The sequence below is a fragment of the Oncorhynchus kisutch genome, linkage group LG16, assembly GCF_002021735.2.
Source record: "Oncorhynchus kisutch isolate 150728-3 linkage group LG16, Okis_V2, whole genome shotgun sequence".
NCBI classification, from domain to species: domain Eukaryota; kingdom Metazoa; phylum Chordata; class Actinopteri; order Salmoniformes; family Salmonidae; genus Oncorhynchus; species Oncorhynchus kisutch.
Window position 1 is genome coordinate 6036579 of NC_034189.2, and position 20864 is coordinate 6057442.

Here is a 20864-nt window from a genome sequence, read left to right on the forward strand (position 1 = left end):
TATATGGACTGGGGGGGGGGGGTGATCTATAACTATATGGACTGGGGGGGGGGGCTGATCTATAACTATATGGACAGGGGGGGGGACTGATCTATAACTATATGGACTGGGGGGGGGACTGATCTATAACTATATGGACAGGGGGGGGGACTGATCTATAACTATATGGACTGGGGGGGGGACTGATCTATAACTATATGGACAGGGGGGGGGGGTGATCTATAACTATATGGACTGGGGGGGGGGTGATCTATAACTATATGGACAGGGGGGGGTGATCTATAACTATATGGACAGGGGGGGGGTGATCTATAACTATATGGACAGGGGGGGGGTGATCTATAACTATATGGGCTGGGGGGGACTGATCTATAACTATATGGACTGGGGGGGGGGACTGATCTATAACCATATGGACTGGGGGGGGGGACTGATCTATAACTATATGGACTGGGGGGGGGGGACTGATCTATAACTATATGGACTGGGGGGGGGGCTGATCTATAACTATATGGACTGGGGGGGGACTGATCTCTAACTATATGGACTGATCTCTAACTATATGGACTGGGGGGGACTGATCTATAACTATATGGACTGGGGGGGGGGGATGATCTATAACTATATGGACTGGGGGGGGGGATGATCTATAACTATATGGACTGGGGGGGGGGCTGATCTATAACTATATGGACAGGGGGGGGGACTGATCTATAACTATATGGACTGGGGGGGGGTGATCTATAACTATATGGACAGGGGGGGGGTGATCTATAACTATATGGACTGGGGGGGGGTGATCTATAACTATATGGACTGGGGGGGTGATCTATAACTATATGGACAGGGGGGGGGTGATCTATAACTATATGGACAGGGGGGGGTGATCTATAACTATATGGACTGGGGGGGGGCTGATCTATAACTATATGGACAGGGGGGGGGTGATCTATAACTATATGGGCTGGGGGGGACTGATCTATAACTATATGGACAGGGGGGGGGCTGATCTATAACTATATGGACTGGGGGGGGGACTGATCTATAACTATATGGACTGATCTCTAACTATATGGACTGGGGGGGGGGACTGATCTATAACTATATGGACTGGGGGGGGGGACTGATCTATAACTATATGGACTGGGGGGGGGCTGATCTATAACTATATGGACTGGGGGGGGGACTGATCTATAACTATATGGACTGATCTCTAACTATATGGACTGGGGGGGGGCTGATCTATAACTATATGGACTGGGGGGGGGGCTGATCTATAACTATATGGACTGGGGGGGACTGATCTATAACTATATGGACTGGGGGGGGGGCTGATCCTGGATCAACACTCCTGTACTCAGATCCTCTGTCTCCCCATATAGTGTAGTATTATGACCAGACTTACAGTTGTTTCAGACACACAAATTAGAAAATATAGATTGATTGAGTTGGGAGTCAAATGGCACCCTGCCACCAGAGCACTACGGGGCTCTGGTCTAAAGTAGTGCACTATGTAGGGAATGGGGTGCCATTTGGGACACATCCAGGGTCAAGGGGGTCATTCGGAGACGGAGCTAGAACTTCCTGCTTGTTGCTTCTGACGCGTCAGGTAATATTTCTGGAGAGAGAAAGAGAGAGAGAGGAGAGGGAGAGAGAGAGGGGGAGAGAAAGAGAAAGAGGGGGAGAGAGAAAGGGGGATAGAGAAAGAGAGGGGGATAGAGAAAGAGAGAGAGGGAGAGAAAGAGAGAGGGGGAGAGAGAGAAAGAGAGAGGGGGAGAGAGAGAAAGAGAGAGGGGGAGAGAGAGAAAGAGAGAGAGAGAGGGGGGATAGAGAGAGAAAGAGAGAGAGGGAGAGGATAGAGAGAAAGAGGGGGATAGAGAGAGAAAGAGAGAGAGAGGGAGAGGATAGAGAGAGAAAGAGGGAGGGAGAGAAAGAGGGAGGGGGAGAGAAAGAGGGAGGGGGAGAGAGAAAGAGAGGGGGAGAGAGAGAAAGAGAGAGGGGGAGAGAGAGAAAGAGAGAGGGGAGAGAGAAAGAGAGAGGGGGAAAGAGAGAGGGGAGAGAGAGAGAGAGAGAGACAGAGAGAGGGGGGGGGGGTGGAGGTGAAAGGTTATTATCATTGTTAGAACTGGTTATTTACAGGCCTAATAAGGAAACCGGTCAATTCCAATGTATCAAACTAACAGGTCTAAAAATATACCTCTAATTTAGATTATTCTCCTTGGCTGCGTCGTCTCTCCCCCCCACCCAGCCTCCTCTCCTCCCTCCTCCCACCCGTCAGTCACCCCCCCCCCCCCCTCCCCCCGTCAGCCCGCCCCCCCCTAACTAACTGGTATAGTGATGTTGATACCTGCATGTTCTGATAGTGTTGCAGACTGCTGCAGTGGGTCTTCTTGGCAGTGTGTTCGTTCCCGTAGAACAGAGAACACAACTTACAGAAGAACCCTGTCTTAGGAACCACAAAGTCCTGGCCTGGAGAGGAGAGAGGGAGGGGGGTCAGTTAAACCTGATGAGAAATGGTGTGTGTGTGTGTCTGTCGGGGAGTGTGTCTGTCAGTATCACCTATAGGGTTGTGAGGGCTGAAGGGAGGCAGTTTGAAGTCTGTGATCAGAGGAGACTCAGAACGACAACGTTTTAATTCAGGCTCCTCTTCCTCCTCTCTTCTCTGTTCACCGTCTTCTAGAGAGAGAGCGAGAGAGAGAGATGAAAGAGATGTGGAGAGAGAGAGATGTGGAGAGAGAGAGATGTGGAGAGAGAGATGTGGAGAGAGAGAGAGAGAGATGTGGAGAGATAGAGATGTGTAGAGAGAGTGAGAGAGAGATGTGGAGAGAGAGAGAGCAAGAGAGATGTGGAGAGAGCGAGAGAGAGAGATGTGGAGAGAGAGAGAGGGAGAGATGTGGAGAGAGAGAGAGATGTGGAGAGAGAGCGAGATGTGGAGAGAGAGCGAGATGTGTAGAGAGAGTGAGATGTGAAGAGAGAGAGCGAGATGTGGAGAGAGAGAGAGATGTGGAGAGAGAGAGAGATGTGGAGAGAGAGAGCGAGATGTGGAGAGAGAGAGCAAGATGTGGAGAGAGAGAGAGATGTAGAGAGAGAGAGAGATGTAGAGAGAGAGATGTGGAGAGAGAGATGTGGAGAGAAGAGAGAGATGTGGAGAGAGAGATGTGGAGAGAGAGAGATGTGAAGAGAGAGAGGTGTGGAAAGAGAGAGAGGTGTGGAAAGAGAGAGATGTGGAAAGAGAGATGTGGAGAGAAGAGAGAGATGTGGAGAGAGAGAGAGAGATGTGGAGAGAAGAGAGAGATGTGGAGAGAGAGAGAGATGTGGAGAGAGATGTGGAGATGAGAGAGAGATGCAGAGATATGAGAGAGATGCAGAGAGAGAGAGAGAGAGAGAGATGAGAGAGAGATGTGGAGAGAGAGAGATGTGGAGAGAGAGAGGTAGAGAGAGATGTGGAGATGAGAGAGAGATGCAGAGAGAGAGAAAGATGTGGAGATGAGAGAGATGTGGAGATGAGAGAGAGATGCAGAGAGAGAGAGAGAGAGATGTAGAGATGAGAGAGAGATGTGGAGATGAGAGAGAGAGAGAGAGAGAGATGTGGAGAGAGAGAGAGAGATGTGGAGAGAGAGAGAGATGTGGAGAGAGAGAGAGATGTGGAGAGAGAGATGTGGAGATGAGAGAGAGAGAGATGTGGAGAGAGAGAGAGAGATGTGGAGAGAGAGAGAGAGAGAGAGAGAGAGAGAGAGAGATGTGGAGATGAGAGAGAGAGATGTGGAGAGAGAGATGTGGAGATGAGAGAGAGGAGTCAGGAAGAACAGAGGCGAAAGTAGAAAACAGATCAATTTGGCAGCAAGAACACAAGAGTCCAGATATCATGTCATTATGTTCCTATCAAACACACGTCTTCATGACCACGTGGCCATTAGGAACATCCAGGGAGGACCTGATATTCATACCGCCTGGAATACAGATACCAGCCAAGGTAAAATGACTCAGTCTGTGGTCACATTTGAAAAAGATGACACATACGATTCAAAAATAAAACTCCTCCACGGGAATGTGACACCTCAGTGACGCTACGAGGCTGGTGTCTCATGAACTACTGAACAACATCTAATGTTGTTCTCTCTCTACCTTGTGGTGTCGTGGAGTCTGTCCAAGCCTTTCCAACACAGATATCTGTTGTCTCCTGTTTCCCCTCCAGACTCTGGTTCTCAGGGGGGTCCGTCTGCCTCTCCTGCCCTGCTGAGGAGGCCTCCAGGCTGGGTTGGTCTGCAGGGGTATCAGCCTTCCTCTCTTTCTCCTGGAGGTCTGAGGCAGCTGGTTGGGTGTCCACCTCTGAGGTCACAGCGACTTGGAGCAATGAGGAGGGAGCGTCAACGGAAGCTGTGTCAGTGGGAGGAGTCGTATCTGCCCGAGGCTCCTCCTCTTCCTGGTCTTTGACGCTCGCCTTCTTCACCTTCACTGATTTCCTGGCTGTGATGAGAGAAGAAATACAGCTGCAACATTATAACTCAAATCCTGTGTGTCTCCGAGTGTGTGTGTGTCTCCGAGTGTGTGTGTGTCTCAGAGTGTGTGTGTGTGTGTGTGTGTGTGTCTCCGAGTGTGTGTGTGTGTGTGTGTGTGTGTCTCCGAGTGTGTGTGTGTGTCCCTCTATCTTACCAGAGGTCTGTCGGGCCCTCTTCCTCCCCCTGGCTCCTCTCCTTGTGGTAACAGCCTCCTCCTCCTCCTCTTCTCCCACTTCATCCACGGTCACAAAGTCCATTCTCCTGATTTCCTCCATGCCCCTGCCATCGTCCTCTGCACCAGGAGACCCTGTAGCATCAGCTAGAGGAGAGAAATGGTTTAGAGGACGAGAGGACAACCCCCCTTCTGTCCCGATACACCCCCCTCCATTCTGTCCCCATACACCCCCCCCCCTTCTGTCCCAATACACCCCCCACCCTTCTGTCCCGATACACCCCCCTTCTGTCCCGATACACCACCCCCTCCTGTCCCGATACACCCCCCCCCCTTCTGTCCCGATACACCCCCCCCCCACTTCTGTCCAGATACACCCCCCCTTCCGTCCTGACCCACACCCATTCTCTTCTACTATGACAGACAGACCTGTGTGGTCAGCTTGCTGGTTCTGCGCTGGTTCAGGACCCTTGTTCTGCTCTTCCTCCTCATCATCCTCCCCATCACCTCCAGCCTCATCCAGGGTTACCAGAGTCTGATAGGAGAGAGGTCAAAGGGTGTGTGACTGAGAAAGGGAGAGGAGAGAGACGACAGAGAGAGGAGAGAGAGACGACAGAGAGGAGAGAGAGACGACAGAGAGAGGAGAGAGAGACGACAGAGAGGAGAGAGACAACAGAGAGGAGAGAGAGACGACAGAGAGGAGAGAGAGAGACGACAGAGAAGAGAGACACGACAGAGAGGCGAGAGAGACGACAGAGAGAGACGAGAGAGACGACAGAGAGTAGAGACGACAGAGAGGAGAGACAACAGAGAGAGAAGAGAGATGACAGAGAGAGGAGAGAGAAGACAGCAAGAAGAGAGACGACAGAGAGAAGAGAGACGACAGAGAGATAAGAGAGACGACAGAGAGATAAGAGAGACGACAGAGAGATAAGAGAGACGACAGAGAGATAAGAGAGACGACAGAGAGTAGAGAGACGACTGAGAGAGAAGAGAGACGACAGAGAGAGAAGAGAGACGACAGAGAGAGAAGAGAGACGACAGCGAGAAGAGACGCAGAGAGAGAAGAGAGACGACAGAGGAGAGACGACAGAGAGAGGAGAGACGACAGAGAGAGAGGAGAGACGACAGAGAGAGAGGAGAGACGACAGAGAGAGAAGAGAGACGACAGAGAGAGAAGAGAGACGACAGCGAGAAGAGACGACAGAGAGGAGAGACGACAGAGAGAAGAGAGACGACAGCGAGAAGAGACGACAGAGAGGAGAGACGACAGAGAAGAGAGACGACAGAGAAGAGATACGACAGAGAGAAGAGAGAGACGACAGAGAGAGGAGAGACGACAGAGAGAGGAGAGAGACGACAGAGAGAGGAGAGAGACGACAGAGAGAGAAGAGAGAGACGACAGAGAGAGGAGAGAGAGACGACAGAGAGAGGAGAGAGACGACAGAGAGAAGAGAGACGACAGGGAGAGGAGAGAGACGACAGAGAGAGAAGAGAGACGACAGAGAGAGAAGATAGACGACAGCGAGAGAAGATAGACGACAGCGAGAAGAGACGACAGAGAAGAGAGACGACAGAGAGGAGAGACGACAGAGAGAGGAGAGACGACAGAGAGAGGAGAGACGACAGAGAGAGAAGAGAGACGACAGAGAGAGAAGAGAGACGACAGAGAGAGAAGAGAGACGACAGCGAGAAGAGACAACAGAGAGGAGAGACGACAGAGAGGAGAGACGACAGAGAGGAGAGACGACAGAGAGAAGAGAGACGACAGCGAGAAGAGACGACAGAGAGGAGAGACGACAGAGAGGAGAGACGACAGAGAGGAGAGACGACAGAGAGGAGAGACGACAGAGAGAAGAGAGACGACAGAGAGAAGAGAGAGACGACAGAGAGAGGAGAGAGACGACAGAGAGAGAGGAGAGACGACAGAGAGAGGAGAGAGACGACAGAGAGAGAAGAGAGAGACGACAGAGAGAGGAGAGAGAGACGACAGAGAGGAGAGAGAGAGAGACGACAGAGAGAGGAGAGAGACGACAGAGAGACGACAGAGAGACGACAGAGAGAGAAGAGAGAGACGCCAGAGAGACGAGAGAGACGAGAGAGACGACAGAGACGACAGAGAGAGAAGAGAGAGACAACAGAGAGAGGAGAGAGAGACGACAGAGAGAGGAGAGAGAGACGACAGAGAGAGGAGAGAGACGACAGAGAGAGAAGAGAGACGACAGAGAGAGGAGAGAGACGAGAGAGAGAGGAGAGAAACGACAGAGAGACGACAGAGAGAGGAGAGAGAGCGGAGTCAGCAAGCAGCAGATATTTCCTGACCTCTGGGTCGAAGGTGTCTCCTGACTCCAGGCAAGGCCCCTCCGCTCCTTCATCCTCTCCGATCTCATCCAAAGTCACCAAGCCCTCAGTATCCACTCCGACCCTCTCCTCCTCCCTAGTCCGTTCCTTCTCTCTACTCCTCCTCCGCCCTTTCTCTCTCTCCTTCCCTCTGTCCTTCTCTCGCTGCTTCTCCTTCACCAGTTTTTGTTTCTTAATAAGTTCTTCCTCTTCGGCGGCGTCATCTGGGTAATCCTCCTCCTCCTCGCTCACCTCATCCAAGGTGACAAGGTTACTCTTTTTCGGGGTACCCCCCTCGGACTCTCCTGTTGGGGTCTTGGTCACCTCTTGAGTTTTGGATACCTTCTTAATCTCCTTTTTCCCCTTCTTTTGGGGTGTCTTCTTACCCCCCTTTAGAGGCTTGGAGCCCCCCTGACATTTAGAGTCGGTCGTATGGTTGTTCAGAACTTGGGTCGTTTCCGTCTGATCGTCGACTGAATCTAGTATCTGGAACCCCTCCATCTCTCTGGGTAGAGAATCTCTTCGGCCTCCTTGGCCTGCGAGAGAGGAGTCGGCCATGTTGTCTTCAGTGTCTTCTAGAGAGTCGAGGATCTGGAAAGCAGATTCTTCTTCTTTGTCGTTGGAGATCTCTTCGTGTTCCTCTAGTGTAGCTTGAGGCACCTGGGAACCTGTAGATTCGGAGGCTGCAGGCGCCTGGTAACCCAGAGATAGAGATCCAGACTGTTCTTGAGTGGCTTGACTGCCCTCTTCTCCATCTCTAGGTGTGTCATCGTCCACAGCTTCGTCGAGTATCTGGAAATCACCATCATCATCGGGTACTTTATCAATAAGTGATTGGGGCACCTGGTGACCCGACACCGTCTCCACCTCTTGTAGTTGCAGGGCCTTCTGAAGGTTTCGCTCCTTGGCTGAGGTACCCAGAATCGAGGAACTCTTTTCAGCCTGGGTCGTCTCCTCGCTCCCCTCTAGCTCTGGAGGTTTTTCAGCGGTCGTCTCCATATCGCTTTCTGACACAGCACTTTTCTCTTCCTTGTTGTCGGTCACTGCAGTGTCCAACACTGACATCTTGTGGTGGGATGAAGGTACTACATCCTCCGTCTCACATCCCTTAGTGACGACAACCTCTTCCGACTGAGACCGAGTCTCCAAGGGAACAGGCTCCGCCTCCGTATCGGCTATGCTGGTGTTTTCGTCGGCAGCTTCCTGGGTTTCTGCGGCTTCGGTTGCTACAACAGCTGCTGATGACCTGGTCTTGCGTCCAGAGGTGGCAGGTGGTTGAGGTTTAGCTGACGCCTTTTTTGCTGCGGCTTTTCGTGGAGTCTTCTGAGCAGGGGGGGTAGAGGAGGAGGACGTGGGTGTCTCCTTGTGCTCCAGGCTAGATTTCGGAGATGGGGTATCTGGGGTACCCCTCTTGCGTTTGGACGATCGTTTTGACCTTTCCGAGGCCTTATCTTGTGTATTGTGTGACGAAGATGAGGATGACTGCGGTGGGTTGGTGTTCTTAGCCTCATCACCTTCCACCTCATCCACAGTAACAAACTGGTCCATGTTGAACTGGTCCAGATAGAAGGAGTTGGCTTCACCAGGGATGACGTCAGACGTAAACTCATCTCCCGCGTAGCAACTAGCTTGAGGTAAAGAGAGAGAGAAGGATGAATCAAAATAATTAATTCATCAAAATCAAATCAAATCTTCCACAAGTTCAACAGAAGTGCTGTAGTTTGAAATCAGATGTATGAGAGTTTGGTACAACAGACTGTAGCGGTTATAGATTCTGTACAGAATGTGGTATTTTAAAGAAATGTTGGCGTTTGGAAAGTATCGTCGGCTCACCGTGTCTTTAGACCTGCTCCTAGAGGAGAGGGTCGTTTTACTGCTGCTACCGAGGCTCTGTGGAACCAACAGAAACATTTCACAGGATCATTTCGCGCTCAGAAATAGAATAAAATCATAAAAAAAGATAGAATTGTCATTCAGCATGACGCCTTGCTTTTCTTCTTCTCCTACCTTGCTCCTCTCGTCTTCCTCTTCTTTCCTCCCCTTCTTCCCCTTCTTCTTGGCGGGGCTGCCGTCGGGTCTGCTGCTCCTGTGGGAGCCAGAAGAGGAGCTAGAGGAGTTACCCTGTCTAGGCGTCGAAGGGAGCCCTCATCGGAAGGAGCCCGGCTGCTTCTATGCCTTGAAGAGTCTCTCCTTTCTGCGGAGAGGCGCCGGCCTCTCCCTCCGGAAGCCTCGGTCTTCCCCTGGATGAATTCATTTTATTAGACATTTAAACATATAATGAGTTGCCTCAGTCATTAGAGTATAATACATACATTCAAATATTAGCAGAAGCTAACGTAACAGTATTGCTTCCATCCCTCTCCTCGGCCCTACATGGGCTCCCTCGAAGCAGCCACCCTGGACGCATCGTTACCCATCGCTCCCCAAAAGCCGCAGCCCTTGCAGAAGGGAACAACTACTCCAAGTGTCAGAGCGAATGACGTCACCGACTGAAACGCTATTAGCGCGCACCACCGCTAACTAGCTAGCCATTTCACACCGTTTACACTAAGGTGCAATGAATCAGACTGTCAGTGATTCAAATCTGTCAAGGTTTAAATGATATCTGTCCCTTAAATTCACATTATTATTATGATACGTACATTCTTGTGGTCTGGTTGGCCAGATCCTGAAGGTGTCTTCTTTGTGTCGGTGGTCTTCTTGTGGTCTGGTTGGCCAGATCCTGAAGGTGTCTTCTTCGTGTCGGTGGTCTTCTTGTCCGGCTGTGACTTCTTCTCTAGTCGTGGCTCCTCTTTCTCCCCAGTCTTCTCTTCTGACTCAGCCGGGGTCTTTCTCTCCGCCGTCTCCCCAGCTGCAGGGCTCTCCTGGTTGGGTAGAGGCTTGGCCTGGATCCCCTCTCCCTGGTTGTGTTCCTGTTTCGCCTGTTCCTCCGCCAGTCTCCCCATACGGTGTTGGTGCACCGCTGCCTCCAGGGCCTTGAGGATCTCCTCGGTGACCGGAGGAAAGTCCTGAGGTTTGTCTTCAACATTTAACTCTACCGAGACAGGAGCCGGTGTTTGTGCCGGTACCAAGGCAGCAACGGTGTCAGAGTCGACGGGATTGGCCACGTTATCAGATCCCTCCACAGCAGAGATCAAACGAGGTTCTGTTGTGGCCACAGTCGTCACGGTTTCACTAGCCAACGCAATGACATCACTGCCCTGTTGTGGGACCGCAGCTAGAACCTGTTCGGGTTCTGCTGCAACCTCATTGGTCGAGGCGACGCCGGCGGTGCTCTGGGTTTCCATGGCGACTTCTTCCTCGGGAGCGGACACGGCAACCGTAGGTAACGAGGCGGAAACGGTGACGGTCGCAGTGTCTTCCTTGTTTCCTTTTGCCTCCTCCTCAGTTTTCATCCCTCCATCCTCTTTGGGAGGATGAGCGTTCTTCTTCTTCCCATCTTTTGTCGAGGAAATCCCACCCTCTTTCCCTCCAGACTCCGCCACCGTTGCCTTTCCGTCGGAATTCATCACCACGACGTCACTTCCTGGTTGCTTGGCAGCCACAGCAACAGGCTGAGAGGATGAGACCGTAGCATTGGTGCTGGTAGTAGTGGAAGTAACAGGTTTAACTGGGGTTGTGACATCTTTAGCTACAGGCTTCTTGCCTTTGATTGGTTTCTTCTTGGCTTTGGTGCTGAAATGACAAACACGTAGATTATAAAATAAGTGATGTTTACATGCCCAGATCAGTCCGAAAGGTCTCCAGAGGAACACATGGGACAGGAGTTGTTCCCCGACGAGGAAAAACAGTGGACTCTAATTGTATCCCGTGTTGTTAGAAAACAGGACGTTAATACAATGATTGGATTAGATGGACTGACGGATCAAATCTAGGAAGTTAATGAAAGGTTGAGTTAAGATATTTACCTGACAACAGATGTCTTCTGGGCTGGGGGCTGCGGTGCCTGTTGATCCTTGACCAGCAAGTTGAACTTCAGAGGGTTGTTCTGAACTACACTGGGGGACTTCTGGAAATGAAGACACACGGTCTTCGCCACCGACGACGATTCCATCTCAAAATAGATCTGAGACAGAGAGAGAAACATATATATTAAACAAACCAATTCATCTGATTTGTTATCTGTGTCGTGTCCTGACGAATCAGAAATGTTTAAAAATGCAGTCGGATGTTCCAGGAGGTTCCAGGGTCCTAATTGGTTAATGGGTTACACAGAACCTTCAGAAAGCATTCGAACCCCTAGACTTATAACACATTTTGTTTTGTTACAGCCTTATTATAAAAATGATCTACAAACGATACCCCATAATGACAAAGCAAAAAACAAGATTTTTTGAAGTTGTTGCTAATTTACAAAAAAACATTTACATAAGAATTCAGATCCTTTACTCAGTACTTTGTTGAAGCACCTTTGGCAGTGATTACATCCTAGAGTCTTCTTGGGTATGACGCTACAAGCTTGGCACACCTGTATTTGGGGAGTTTCCTCATTTCGTCTCTGCAGATCCTCTCAAACTCTGTCAGGTTGGAGGGAGAGCATCGCTGAACAGCTATTTTCAGGTCTCTCCAGAGATGTTTGATCAGGTTCAAGTCGGGGCTCTGGCTGGTCCACTCAAGGACATTCAGAGATTTGTCCCGAAGCCACCCCTGTCTTGTCTGGCTGTGTGCTTAGAGTCGTTATCCTTTTGGAAGGTGAACCTTCACCCCACTGTGAGGTCCTGAGCGCTCTGGAGCAGGTTTTCATCAAGGATCTCTCGGTACTTTGCTCCGTTCATCTTTGCCTCGATCCTGACTAGTCTCCCAGTCCCTGCCACTGAAAAACATCCCCACAGCATGATGCTGCCACCACCATGTTTCACCGTAGGGATGGTGCCAGGTTTCCTCCAGACGTTACTCTTGGCATTAAGGACAAAGAGTTGAATATTGGTTTCATCAGACCAGAGAATCTTGTTTCTCATGGTCTGAGAGTTCTTAGGTGCCTTTTGGAAAACTCCAAGTGGTCTGTCATGTGCCTTTTAGTGAGGACTGGATTCCGTCTGGCCACTCTACCATAAAGGCCTGATTGGTGGAGTGCTGCAGAGATGGTTGTCCTTCTGGAAGGTTCTCCCATCTCCACAGAGGAACTCTAGAGCTCTGTCAGAGTGACCATCAGGTTCTTGGTCACCTCCCGTTTGCTCAGTTTGACCGGGCGACCAGCTCAAGGAAGAGTCTTGGTGGTTCCAACCTTCTTCCATTTAAGAATCTTGTGGACCTTCAATGCTGCAGACATTTTATCTTACACAAATTTCTTCCATTTAAGACTGATGGAGGACATTGTGTTCCTGGGGAAATACTGCAGAAATGTACCTTTCCCCAGATCTGTGCTTCGACACAATCCTGGCTCTGATCTCTACGGACAATTCCTTCGACCTCATGACTTGGTTTTTGCTCTGACATGCACTGTCAACTGTGGGACCTTATATAGACTGGTGTGTGCCTATCCAAATCATGTCCAATCAATTTACCACAGGTGGGCTATAATGGGGCGGCAGGGTAGCCTAGTGGTTAGAACGTTGGGCTAGTAACCGAAAGGTTGCAAGTTCGAATCCCTGAGCTGACAAGGTACAAATCTGTCGTTCTGTCCCTGAACAGGCTTTCTATTCTTCTTCGTGTCTTTGTGCAATAAAGCTGTTTAGCGCATATTCCACGATGCGCTGACCACGGTCTGGAATCCACTCGGACTGCACGATGCGCCGACCACGGTCTGGAATCCACTTGGACTGCACGAAGCGCTGACCAAGGTCTAGAATCCACTTAGACTGCACGATGCGCTGGCCACGGTCTTGAATCCACTTGGACTGCACGATGCATCCTTTGGCGTCCGGGCCGATGCGCTGACCATGGTCTGGAATCCACTTGGGCTGCAGATTGCATCCTTTGGCGTCTGACCACGGTCTTGAATCCACTTGGACTGCAGATTGCATCCTTTGGCGTCTGACCACGGTCTTGAATCCACTTGGACTGCAGATTGCATCCTTTGGCGTCTGACCACGGTCTGGAATCCACTTGGACTGCAGATTGCATCCTTTGAGTGGGAGTCAGTCGGACTGTGGGACTCAACACTTCATCCATTCTCTCTGTGACAGTAGATTCGTTCCCATATTATCACTCGCCTGCTGCTGAGGAATCTGTCCGATGGTATAGACCCGTTTCGCTCAGCGGTTGTTGTCGTCAGCGGTTGTTGTCGTCGGCGGTTGTTGTCGTCGGCGGTTGTTGTCGTCGGCGGTTGTTGTCGTCGGCGGTTGTTGTCGTCGGCTGTTGTTGTCGTCAGCTGTTGTTGTTGTAGACCCGTTTCGCTCAGCGGTTGTTGTCGTCAGCGATTGTTGTCATCAGCGGTTTACGAGTTTATGAGTTATTTTACGAATCCAGTTTACGAGTTATTTTACGAATCCAGTTTACGAGTTATTTTACGAATCCAGTTTACGATTCCAGTTTACGAGTTATTTTACAAATCCAGTCTCTTTATGGTCTCGTCTCCTTCTGAGCTGTGTCCACTGTCCATTGTTTGTGGTACTACGTACAGCTAGCAGCATTCTAGCCACGTTACGTGCTAGCTGTCTAATCTGTTTAATTAACCTTTTTGGGATAGGGGGCAGCATTTTCACTTTTGGATGAATAGCGTGCCCAGAGTGAACTGCCTCCTACTCAGTCCCAGATGCTAATATATGCATATTATTATTAGCATTGGATAGAAAACACTCTGAAGTTTCTACAAAATATTTGAATGATGTCTGTGAGTATAACAGAACTCATATGGCAGGCGAAAACCTGAGAAAAACCCAACCAGGAAGTGGTTTTTCAAAGCTTGGCCTACCAAATACACATTGAGATATGGATGAGGTTGCACTTCCTACGGCTTCCACTAGATGTCAACCGTCTTTAGAAACGGGTTTGATGATTCTACTATAAAGGAGGGGCTCATAAGACCTCTTTGAGTCAATGGTCTGGCAGAGTGCCTTGGTCTCATGACACGCGCTCCCGACAGAGTTACCTCTCGTTCCAGTGCTTTTCTTCAGACAAAAGAATTCTCTGGTTGGAACATTATTGATGTTATATGTTAAAAACATACTAAAGATTGATTCCATAAATCGTTTGACATGTTTCTAAATGACTGAAACTGAACTTTTCGAGTTTTTGTCTGGACAAAGTGCCTGCGCCTCATGAAGATGGATTACTGGGCTGAACACGCTAACAACAAGTGGCTATTTTGACATAAATGATGGACTTTATGGAACAAATCAGTCATTTATTGTCGAACTGGGATTCCTGGGAGTGCCTTCTGATGAAGATCATCAAAGGTAAGTGAATATTTATGGTGGTATTTCTAACTTCTGTTGATTCCAAAATGGCGGATATTCCTCTGGCTGTTTTGGGCTCTGAGCGCCGTTCTCAGATTATGATCTATCTTTAATTCTGTGAATAACACTTGCATCTTTTATCAATGTTTATTATATATTATTTCTGTATTTCTGAGTATTTCTGCAAAATCACCGGATGTTTTGGAATCAAAACATTACGGCAGGTAAGGCACCAATGTAAACTGAGATTTTTGCATATAAATGTGCACATTATCGAACAAAACATTCATGTATCGTGAAACATGGTGTCCTATGACTGTCATCTGATGAAGATCATCAAAGGTGATTAGTGATTATTTTTGTCTATATTTCTGCTTTTTTGTGACTCCTATCTTTGGCTGGAAAAATGTCTGTGTTTTTTTGACTTGGCGGTGACCTAACATAATCATATGTTGTGCTTTAGACGTAAAGCATTTTTGAAATCGGACACGATGGGTAGATTAACAAGATGTGTATCTTTAATTTGGTGTTGGTGTTGGACTTGGCTGCAGGGGCACTATTGAGTAGCTGATAAAAGGTGCACAGAGTAAAGTAAACGGCTCCTCAGTCCCAGTTGCTAATATATACATATTGATATTAGTATTGGATAGAAAACACTGAAGTTTCTAAATCTGTTTGAATGATGTCTGTGAGTATAATAGAACTCATATGGCAGGCAAAAACCTGAGAAGGAATCCAAACAGGAAGTGAGAAATCTGAGGCTGGTATATTTTCAAACCATTCCCTTTTGAAATTCCTGTTAGATATGAATGAAGATTCACTTCCTTAGGTTTTCCACTAGATGTCAACCATCTTTAGAAATTTGAATGAGGCTTCTGCTGTGAAGTAGGGCTGAAGAAGAACAGAATGCAGAGAGCCAGTTCCAGTTCACCCGCAAAGCACATGATCTCTTCCTGTTCCTCCTCTAGACACAAAGGAATTCTCCGGTTGGAACTTTATTGAGGCTATATGTTAAAAACATCCTAATGATTGATTCTGTAGTTAGTTTGAAATGTTTCTTCGACCTGTAATATAACTTTTTGAAGTTTTTGTCCGACGAAACTGTCAACCAGCTACAGCGTTTGGATAGGGGTACCAAACGCGCTAACAAAAATAGCTAATTGCACATAAAGAATGGACATTATCGAACAAATCAAGCATTTATTGTGGACCTTCTATTTAGCATGTAATTTATGGTCCAACATGGCGGCTATGCGACTATTATTCTGAGCGCCGTCTCAGATTATTGCATGGTGTGCTTTTTCCGTAAAGTAAAAAAAATAATCTGACACAGCGGTTGCATTAAGGAGAGGTATAGCTATAATTCCATGTGTATAACTTGTATTATCGTCTACATTTATGATGAGTATTTCTGTTGAATCGATGTGGCTATGCAAAATCACTGGATGTTTTTGGAACTAGCGCCAATGTAAACTCAGATTTTTTTATATAAATATGAACTTAATCAAACACAACACACATGTATTGTGTAACATGAAGTCCTATGAGTGCCATCTGATGAAGATCAAAGGTTAGTGATTCATTTTATCTCTACTTGTGCTTTCTTTCTCTCTTTATCTTGAAAAATTGGCTGTGTATTTCTGTGAGTTGTTGGTGACCTAACATAATCTTTTGTGGTGCTTTCCCCGTAAATCCTATTGAAATCGGACACTGTGGTGGGATTAACAACAATATTACCTTGAAAACGATATAAAATACATGTATGTTTGAGGAATTTTAATTATGAGATTTCTGTTCGTTTGAATTTGGCGCCCCGCACTTTCACTGGTTGTTGTCATATCGCTCCCGTTAACGAAACCAGCATCTCTTTTAGTTCCACTAGTTAATAAAACCAGCATCGCTCCCGTTAACGGGATTGCAGCCATAAGAAGTTAATGTGTGAAAGTTACATATTTCTATACAATATTTTTGAATTTCGCGAGCTGCCTTTTCAGCGGAATGTTGTTGAGAATTAATAAAACCAGCATCTCTTTTAGTTCCACTAGTTAATGAAACCAGCATCTCTTTTAGTTCCACTAGTTAATAAAACCAGCATCTCTTTTGGATCCACTAGTTAATGAAACCAGCATCTCTTTTAGTTCCACTAGTTAATAAAACCAGCATCTCTTTTAGTTCCACTAGTTAATGAAACCAGCATCTCTTTTAGTTCCACTAGTTAATGAAACCAGCATCTCTTTTAGTTCCACTAGTTAATAAAACCAGCATCTCTTTTGGATCCACTAGTTAATGAAACCAGCATCTCTTTTAGTTCCACTAGTTAATAAAACCAGCATCTCTTTTAGTTCCACTAGTTAATAAAACCAGCATCTCTTTTGGATCCACTAGTTAATGAAACCAGCATCTCTTTTAGTTCCACTAGTTAATAAAACCAGCATCTCTTTTGGATCCACTAGTTAATGAAACCAGCATCTCTTTTAGTTCCACTAGTTAATGAAACCAGCATCTCTTTTAGATCAATATGTTAATCTTTATTTGGCTGTATTGTTAATGACTTGTTAATGTGTGAAAGTTACATGTTACATATTTCCCAAAAATACGTTTGAATTTCGCTCGCCGGCTTTTCAGCGGAATTTTGCCGCTAGCGGAATAAACGTGGAAGAAGCAACAAAAAAAAATACATTCATAAAAAGGAATTGGGTAATTCATTCTCATTCTGAGAAATACCCATCTTTCCTACCCAGGTAGGCGACTTGATTTCAACATCGGAAACAAACGTGAACAGGCTACCTTCAAACAGTTGCCTAAGGCCTCCCGGTGTCTGTCCCTACCCTGTTGATCAGAGACAGCGAGTCGAGGTAGGAGCCGAAGCGTTTGACGAGGTCGTGAACCTCCTGGGCTGCTGCAGTCCCTGCGGGGACGTTACTGACAATCAGAAGACGTTCCTTCAACGTTGGATCCTGTTTACAGACAGAGGGTTAGAAAGGGGTTATTAACAGGTTATAAAGGGGTTATTAACAGGTTATAAAGGGGTTATTAACAGGTTATAAAGGGGTTATTAACAGGTTATAACGGGGTTATTAACCGGTTATAACGGGGTTATTAACCGGTTATAAAGGGGTTATTAACAGGTTATAACGGGGTTATTAACAGGTTATAAAGGGGTCATTAACAGGTTATAAAGGGGTCATTAACAGGTTATAAAGGGGTTATTAACAGGTTATAACGGGGTTATTAACCGGTTATAAAGGGGTCATTAACAGGTTATAAAGGGGTTATTAACAGGTTATAAAGGGGTTATTAACAGGGTATAACGGGGTTATTAACAGGGTATAACAGGGTTATTAACAGGTTATAAAGGGGTTATTAACAGGTTATAAAGGGTTTATTAACAGGTTATAAAGGGGTTATTAACGGGTTATAAAGGGGTTATTAATGGGTTATAAAGGGGTTATTAATGGGTTATAAAGGGGTTATTAACGGGGTATAACGGCGTTATTAACAGGTTATACAGGGGTTATAAAGGGGTTATTAACAGGTTATTAACGGGTTATAAAGGGGTTATTAACTGGTTATAAAGGGGTTATTAACAGGTTATAAAGGGGTTATTAACAGGTTATAAAGGGGTTATTAACAGGTTATTAACAGGTTATAAAGGGGTTATTAACGGGGTATAAAGGGGTTATTAACAGGTTATAAAGGGGTTATTAACGGGGTATAAAGGGGTTATTAACAGGTTATAAAGGGGCTATAAAGGGGTTATTAACAGGTTATAAAGGGGTTATTGACAGGTTATAAAGGGGTTATTAACAGGTTATAAAGGGGTTATTAACAGGTTATAAAGGGGTTATTAACAGGTTATAACGGGGTTATTAACCGGTTATAAAGGGGTTATTAACAGGTTATAAAGGGGTCATTAACAGGTTATAAAGGGGTTATTAACAGGTTATAAAGGGGTTATTAACAGGTTATAACGGGGTTATTAACCGGTTATAAAGGGGTCATTAACAGGTTATAAAGGGGTCATTAACAGGTTATAAAGGGGTTATTAACAGGTTATAACGGGGTTATTAAGAGGTTATAACGGGGTTATTAACCGGTTATAAATGGGTTATTAACAGGTTATAAAGGGGTTATTAACAGGTTATAAAGGGGTTATTAACAGGTTATAAAGGGGTTATTAATGGGTTATAAAGGGGTTATTAACGGGTTATGAAGGGGTTATTAACGGGGTATAACGGCGTTATTAACAGGTTATAAAGGGGTTATAAAGGGGTTATTAACAGGTTATAAAGGGGTTATTAACAGGTTATAAAGGGGTTATAAAGGGGTATAAAGGGGTTATTAACAGGTTATAAAGGGGTTATTAACAGGTTATAAAGGGGTTATTAACAGGTTATAAAGGGGTTATTAACAGGTTATAAAGGGGTTATAAAGGGGTTATAAAGGGGTTATTAACAGGTTATAAAGGGGTTATTAACGGGGTATAAAGGGGTTATTAACAGGTTATAAAGGGGTTATTAACAGGTTATAAAGGGGTTATTAACAGGTTATTAACAGGCTATAAACAGGTTATAAAGGGGTTATTAACAGGTTATAAAGGGGTTACTAACAGGTTATTAACAGGTTATAAAGGGGTTATTAACAGGTTATAAAGGGGTTATAAAGGGGTATAAAGGGGTTATTAACAGGTTATAAAGGGGTTATAAAGGGGTTATTAACAGGTTATAAAGGGGTTATTAACGGGGTATAAAGGGGTTATTAACAGGTTATAAAGGGGTTATTAACGGGGTATAAAGGGATTATTAACAGGTTATAAAGGGGCTATAAAGGGGTTATTAACAGGTTATAAGGGGTTATTAACAGGTTATAAAGGGGTTATTAACAGGTTATAAAGGGGTTATTAACAGGTTATAAGGGGTTATTAACGGGGTATAAAGGGGTTATTAACAGGGGGGTTAACAGGGGGGGGTGCTAGATGGCCAATATACCACAGCAAAGGGCTGTTCTTACGCTCGACGCATCGCCATACACCACAAACCCCCCGAGGTGCCTCAATGCTTTTCTAATCTGGTTACCAACGTAATTAGAGCAGTAAAGATAAATGGTTTGGGGGCACAACAACGTAACCTTTCTAGTTAAATCTATGAACTTACCGTAGTGGTGAGGCCCTTCAGAGTGGTGTACACACCCTCCTGAAACAGAAACAACAGACACCGATGATGAGTGGACTGGACTATGTGTGTGTGTGTGTGTGTGTGTGTGTGTGTTACCTGGAGGAGGTTTGTATCAGGGCGGGTCAGCATGAAGGTGAGGGGACAGTCTAGTAGTTTAGGAGGAGACTCTGTGTAGTTGGTCAACATAGCAAAGCTCTTCTGTTCTCTCTCCATACGGATTATGGCCTGTTGGGTCAAAACACTCATTATCACGACAACAACAAACACCCACGTTACGGTACTGCATCAACAACAACAACAAACACCCACGTTAAGGTACTGCATCAACAACAACAACAACAACAGACACCCACGTTACAGTACTGCATCAACAACAACAACAACAGACACCCACGTTAAGGTACTGCATCAACAACAACAACAGACACCCACATTAAGGTACTGCATCAACAACAACAACAGACACCCACGTTAAGGTACTGCATCAACAACAACAACAGACACCCACGTTAAGGTACTGCATCAACAACAACAACAGACACCCAAGTTACAGTACTGCATCAACAACAACAACAGACACCCACGTTAAGGTACTGCATCAACAACAACAACAAACACCCACGTTACGGTACTGCATCAACAACAACAACAACAGACACCCACGTTAAGGTACTGCATCAACAACAACAACAGACACCCAAGTTACAGTACTGCATCAACAACAACAACAGACACCCACGTTAAGGTACTGCATCAACAACAACAACAACAAACACCCACGTTACGGTACTGCATCAACAACAACAACAAACACCCACGTTACGGTACTGCATCAACAACAACAACAACAACAGACACCCACGTTAAGGTACTGCATCAACAACAACAACAACAGACACCCACGTTAAGGTACTGCATCAACAACAACAACAACAGACACCCACGTTAAGGTACTGCATCAACAACAACAACAGACACCCACGTTACGGTACTGCATCAACAACAACAACAACAGACACCCACGTTAAGGTACTGCATCAACAACAACAACAGACACCCACGTTAAGGTACTGCATCAACAACAACAACAACAACAACAACAGACACCCACGTTAAGGTACTGCATCAACAACAACAACAGACACCCACGTTAAGGTACTGCATCAACAACAACAACAACAACAGACACCCACGTTACGGTACTGCATCAAGAACAACAACAACAACAACAGACACCCACGTTAAGGTACTGCATCAACAACAACAACAACAACAACAACAACAGACACCCACGTTAAGGTACTACATCAACAACAACAACAGACACCCACGTTAAGGTACT

The 20864-nt window shown here is 46.4% G+C and overlaps 1 protein-coding gene across 2 annotated transcripts in view; it reads right to left on the reverse strand.

The window, feature by feature from the left end:
- Positions 1–1258: 1258 nt before the first annotated feature.
- The window catches only part of znf638 (zinc finger protein 638), a 69987-nt gene continuing 50381 nt past the window's right edge, over positions 1259–20864 (reverse strand). For both annotated transcript variants that reach the window (XM_031791675.1, XM_031791674.1), the window contains 14 exons: positions 19619–19747; positions 19502–19540; positions 17177–17305; positions 10920–11077; positions 9654–10686; positions 9019–9251; positions 8845–8901; positions 6994–8635; positions 5101–5206; positions 4654–4818; positions 4126–4467; positions 2560–2676; positions 2348–2469; positions 1259–1618 (listed from right to left, as the gene is read on the reverse strand). In XM_031791675.1, coding sequence (XP_031647535.1) covers positions 1559–1618; positions 2348–2469; positions 2560–2676; positions 4126–4467; positions 4654–4818; positions 5101–5206; positions 6994–8635; positions 8845–8901; positions 9019–9251; positions 9654–10686; positions 10920–11077; positions 17177–17305; positions 19502–19540; positions 19619–19747 — 4332 coding nt within the window. In that variant the 3' untranslated portion in view covers positions 1259–1558. The remainder of the gene's footprint in view (positions 1619–2347; positions 2470–2559; positions 2677–4125; positions 4468–4653; positions 4819–5100; positions 5207–6993; positions 8636–8844; positions 8902–9018; positions 9252–9653; positions 10687–10919; positions 11078–17176; positions 17306–19501; positions 19541–19618; positions 19748–20864) is intronic.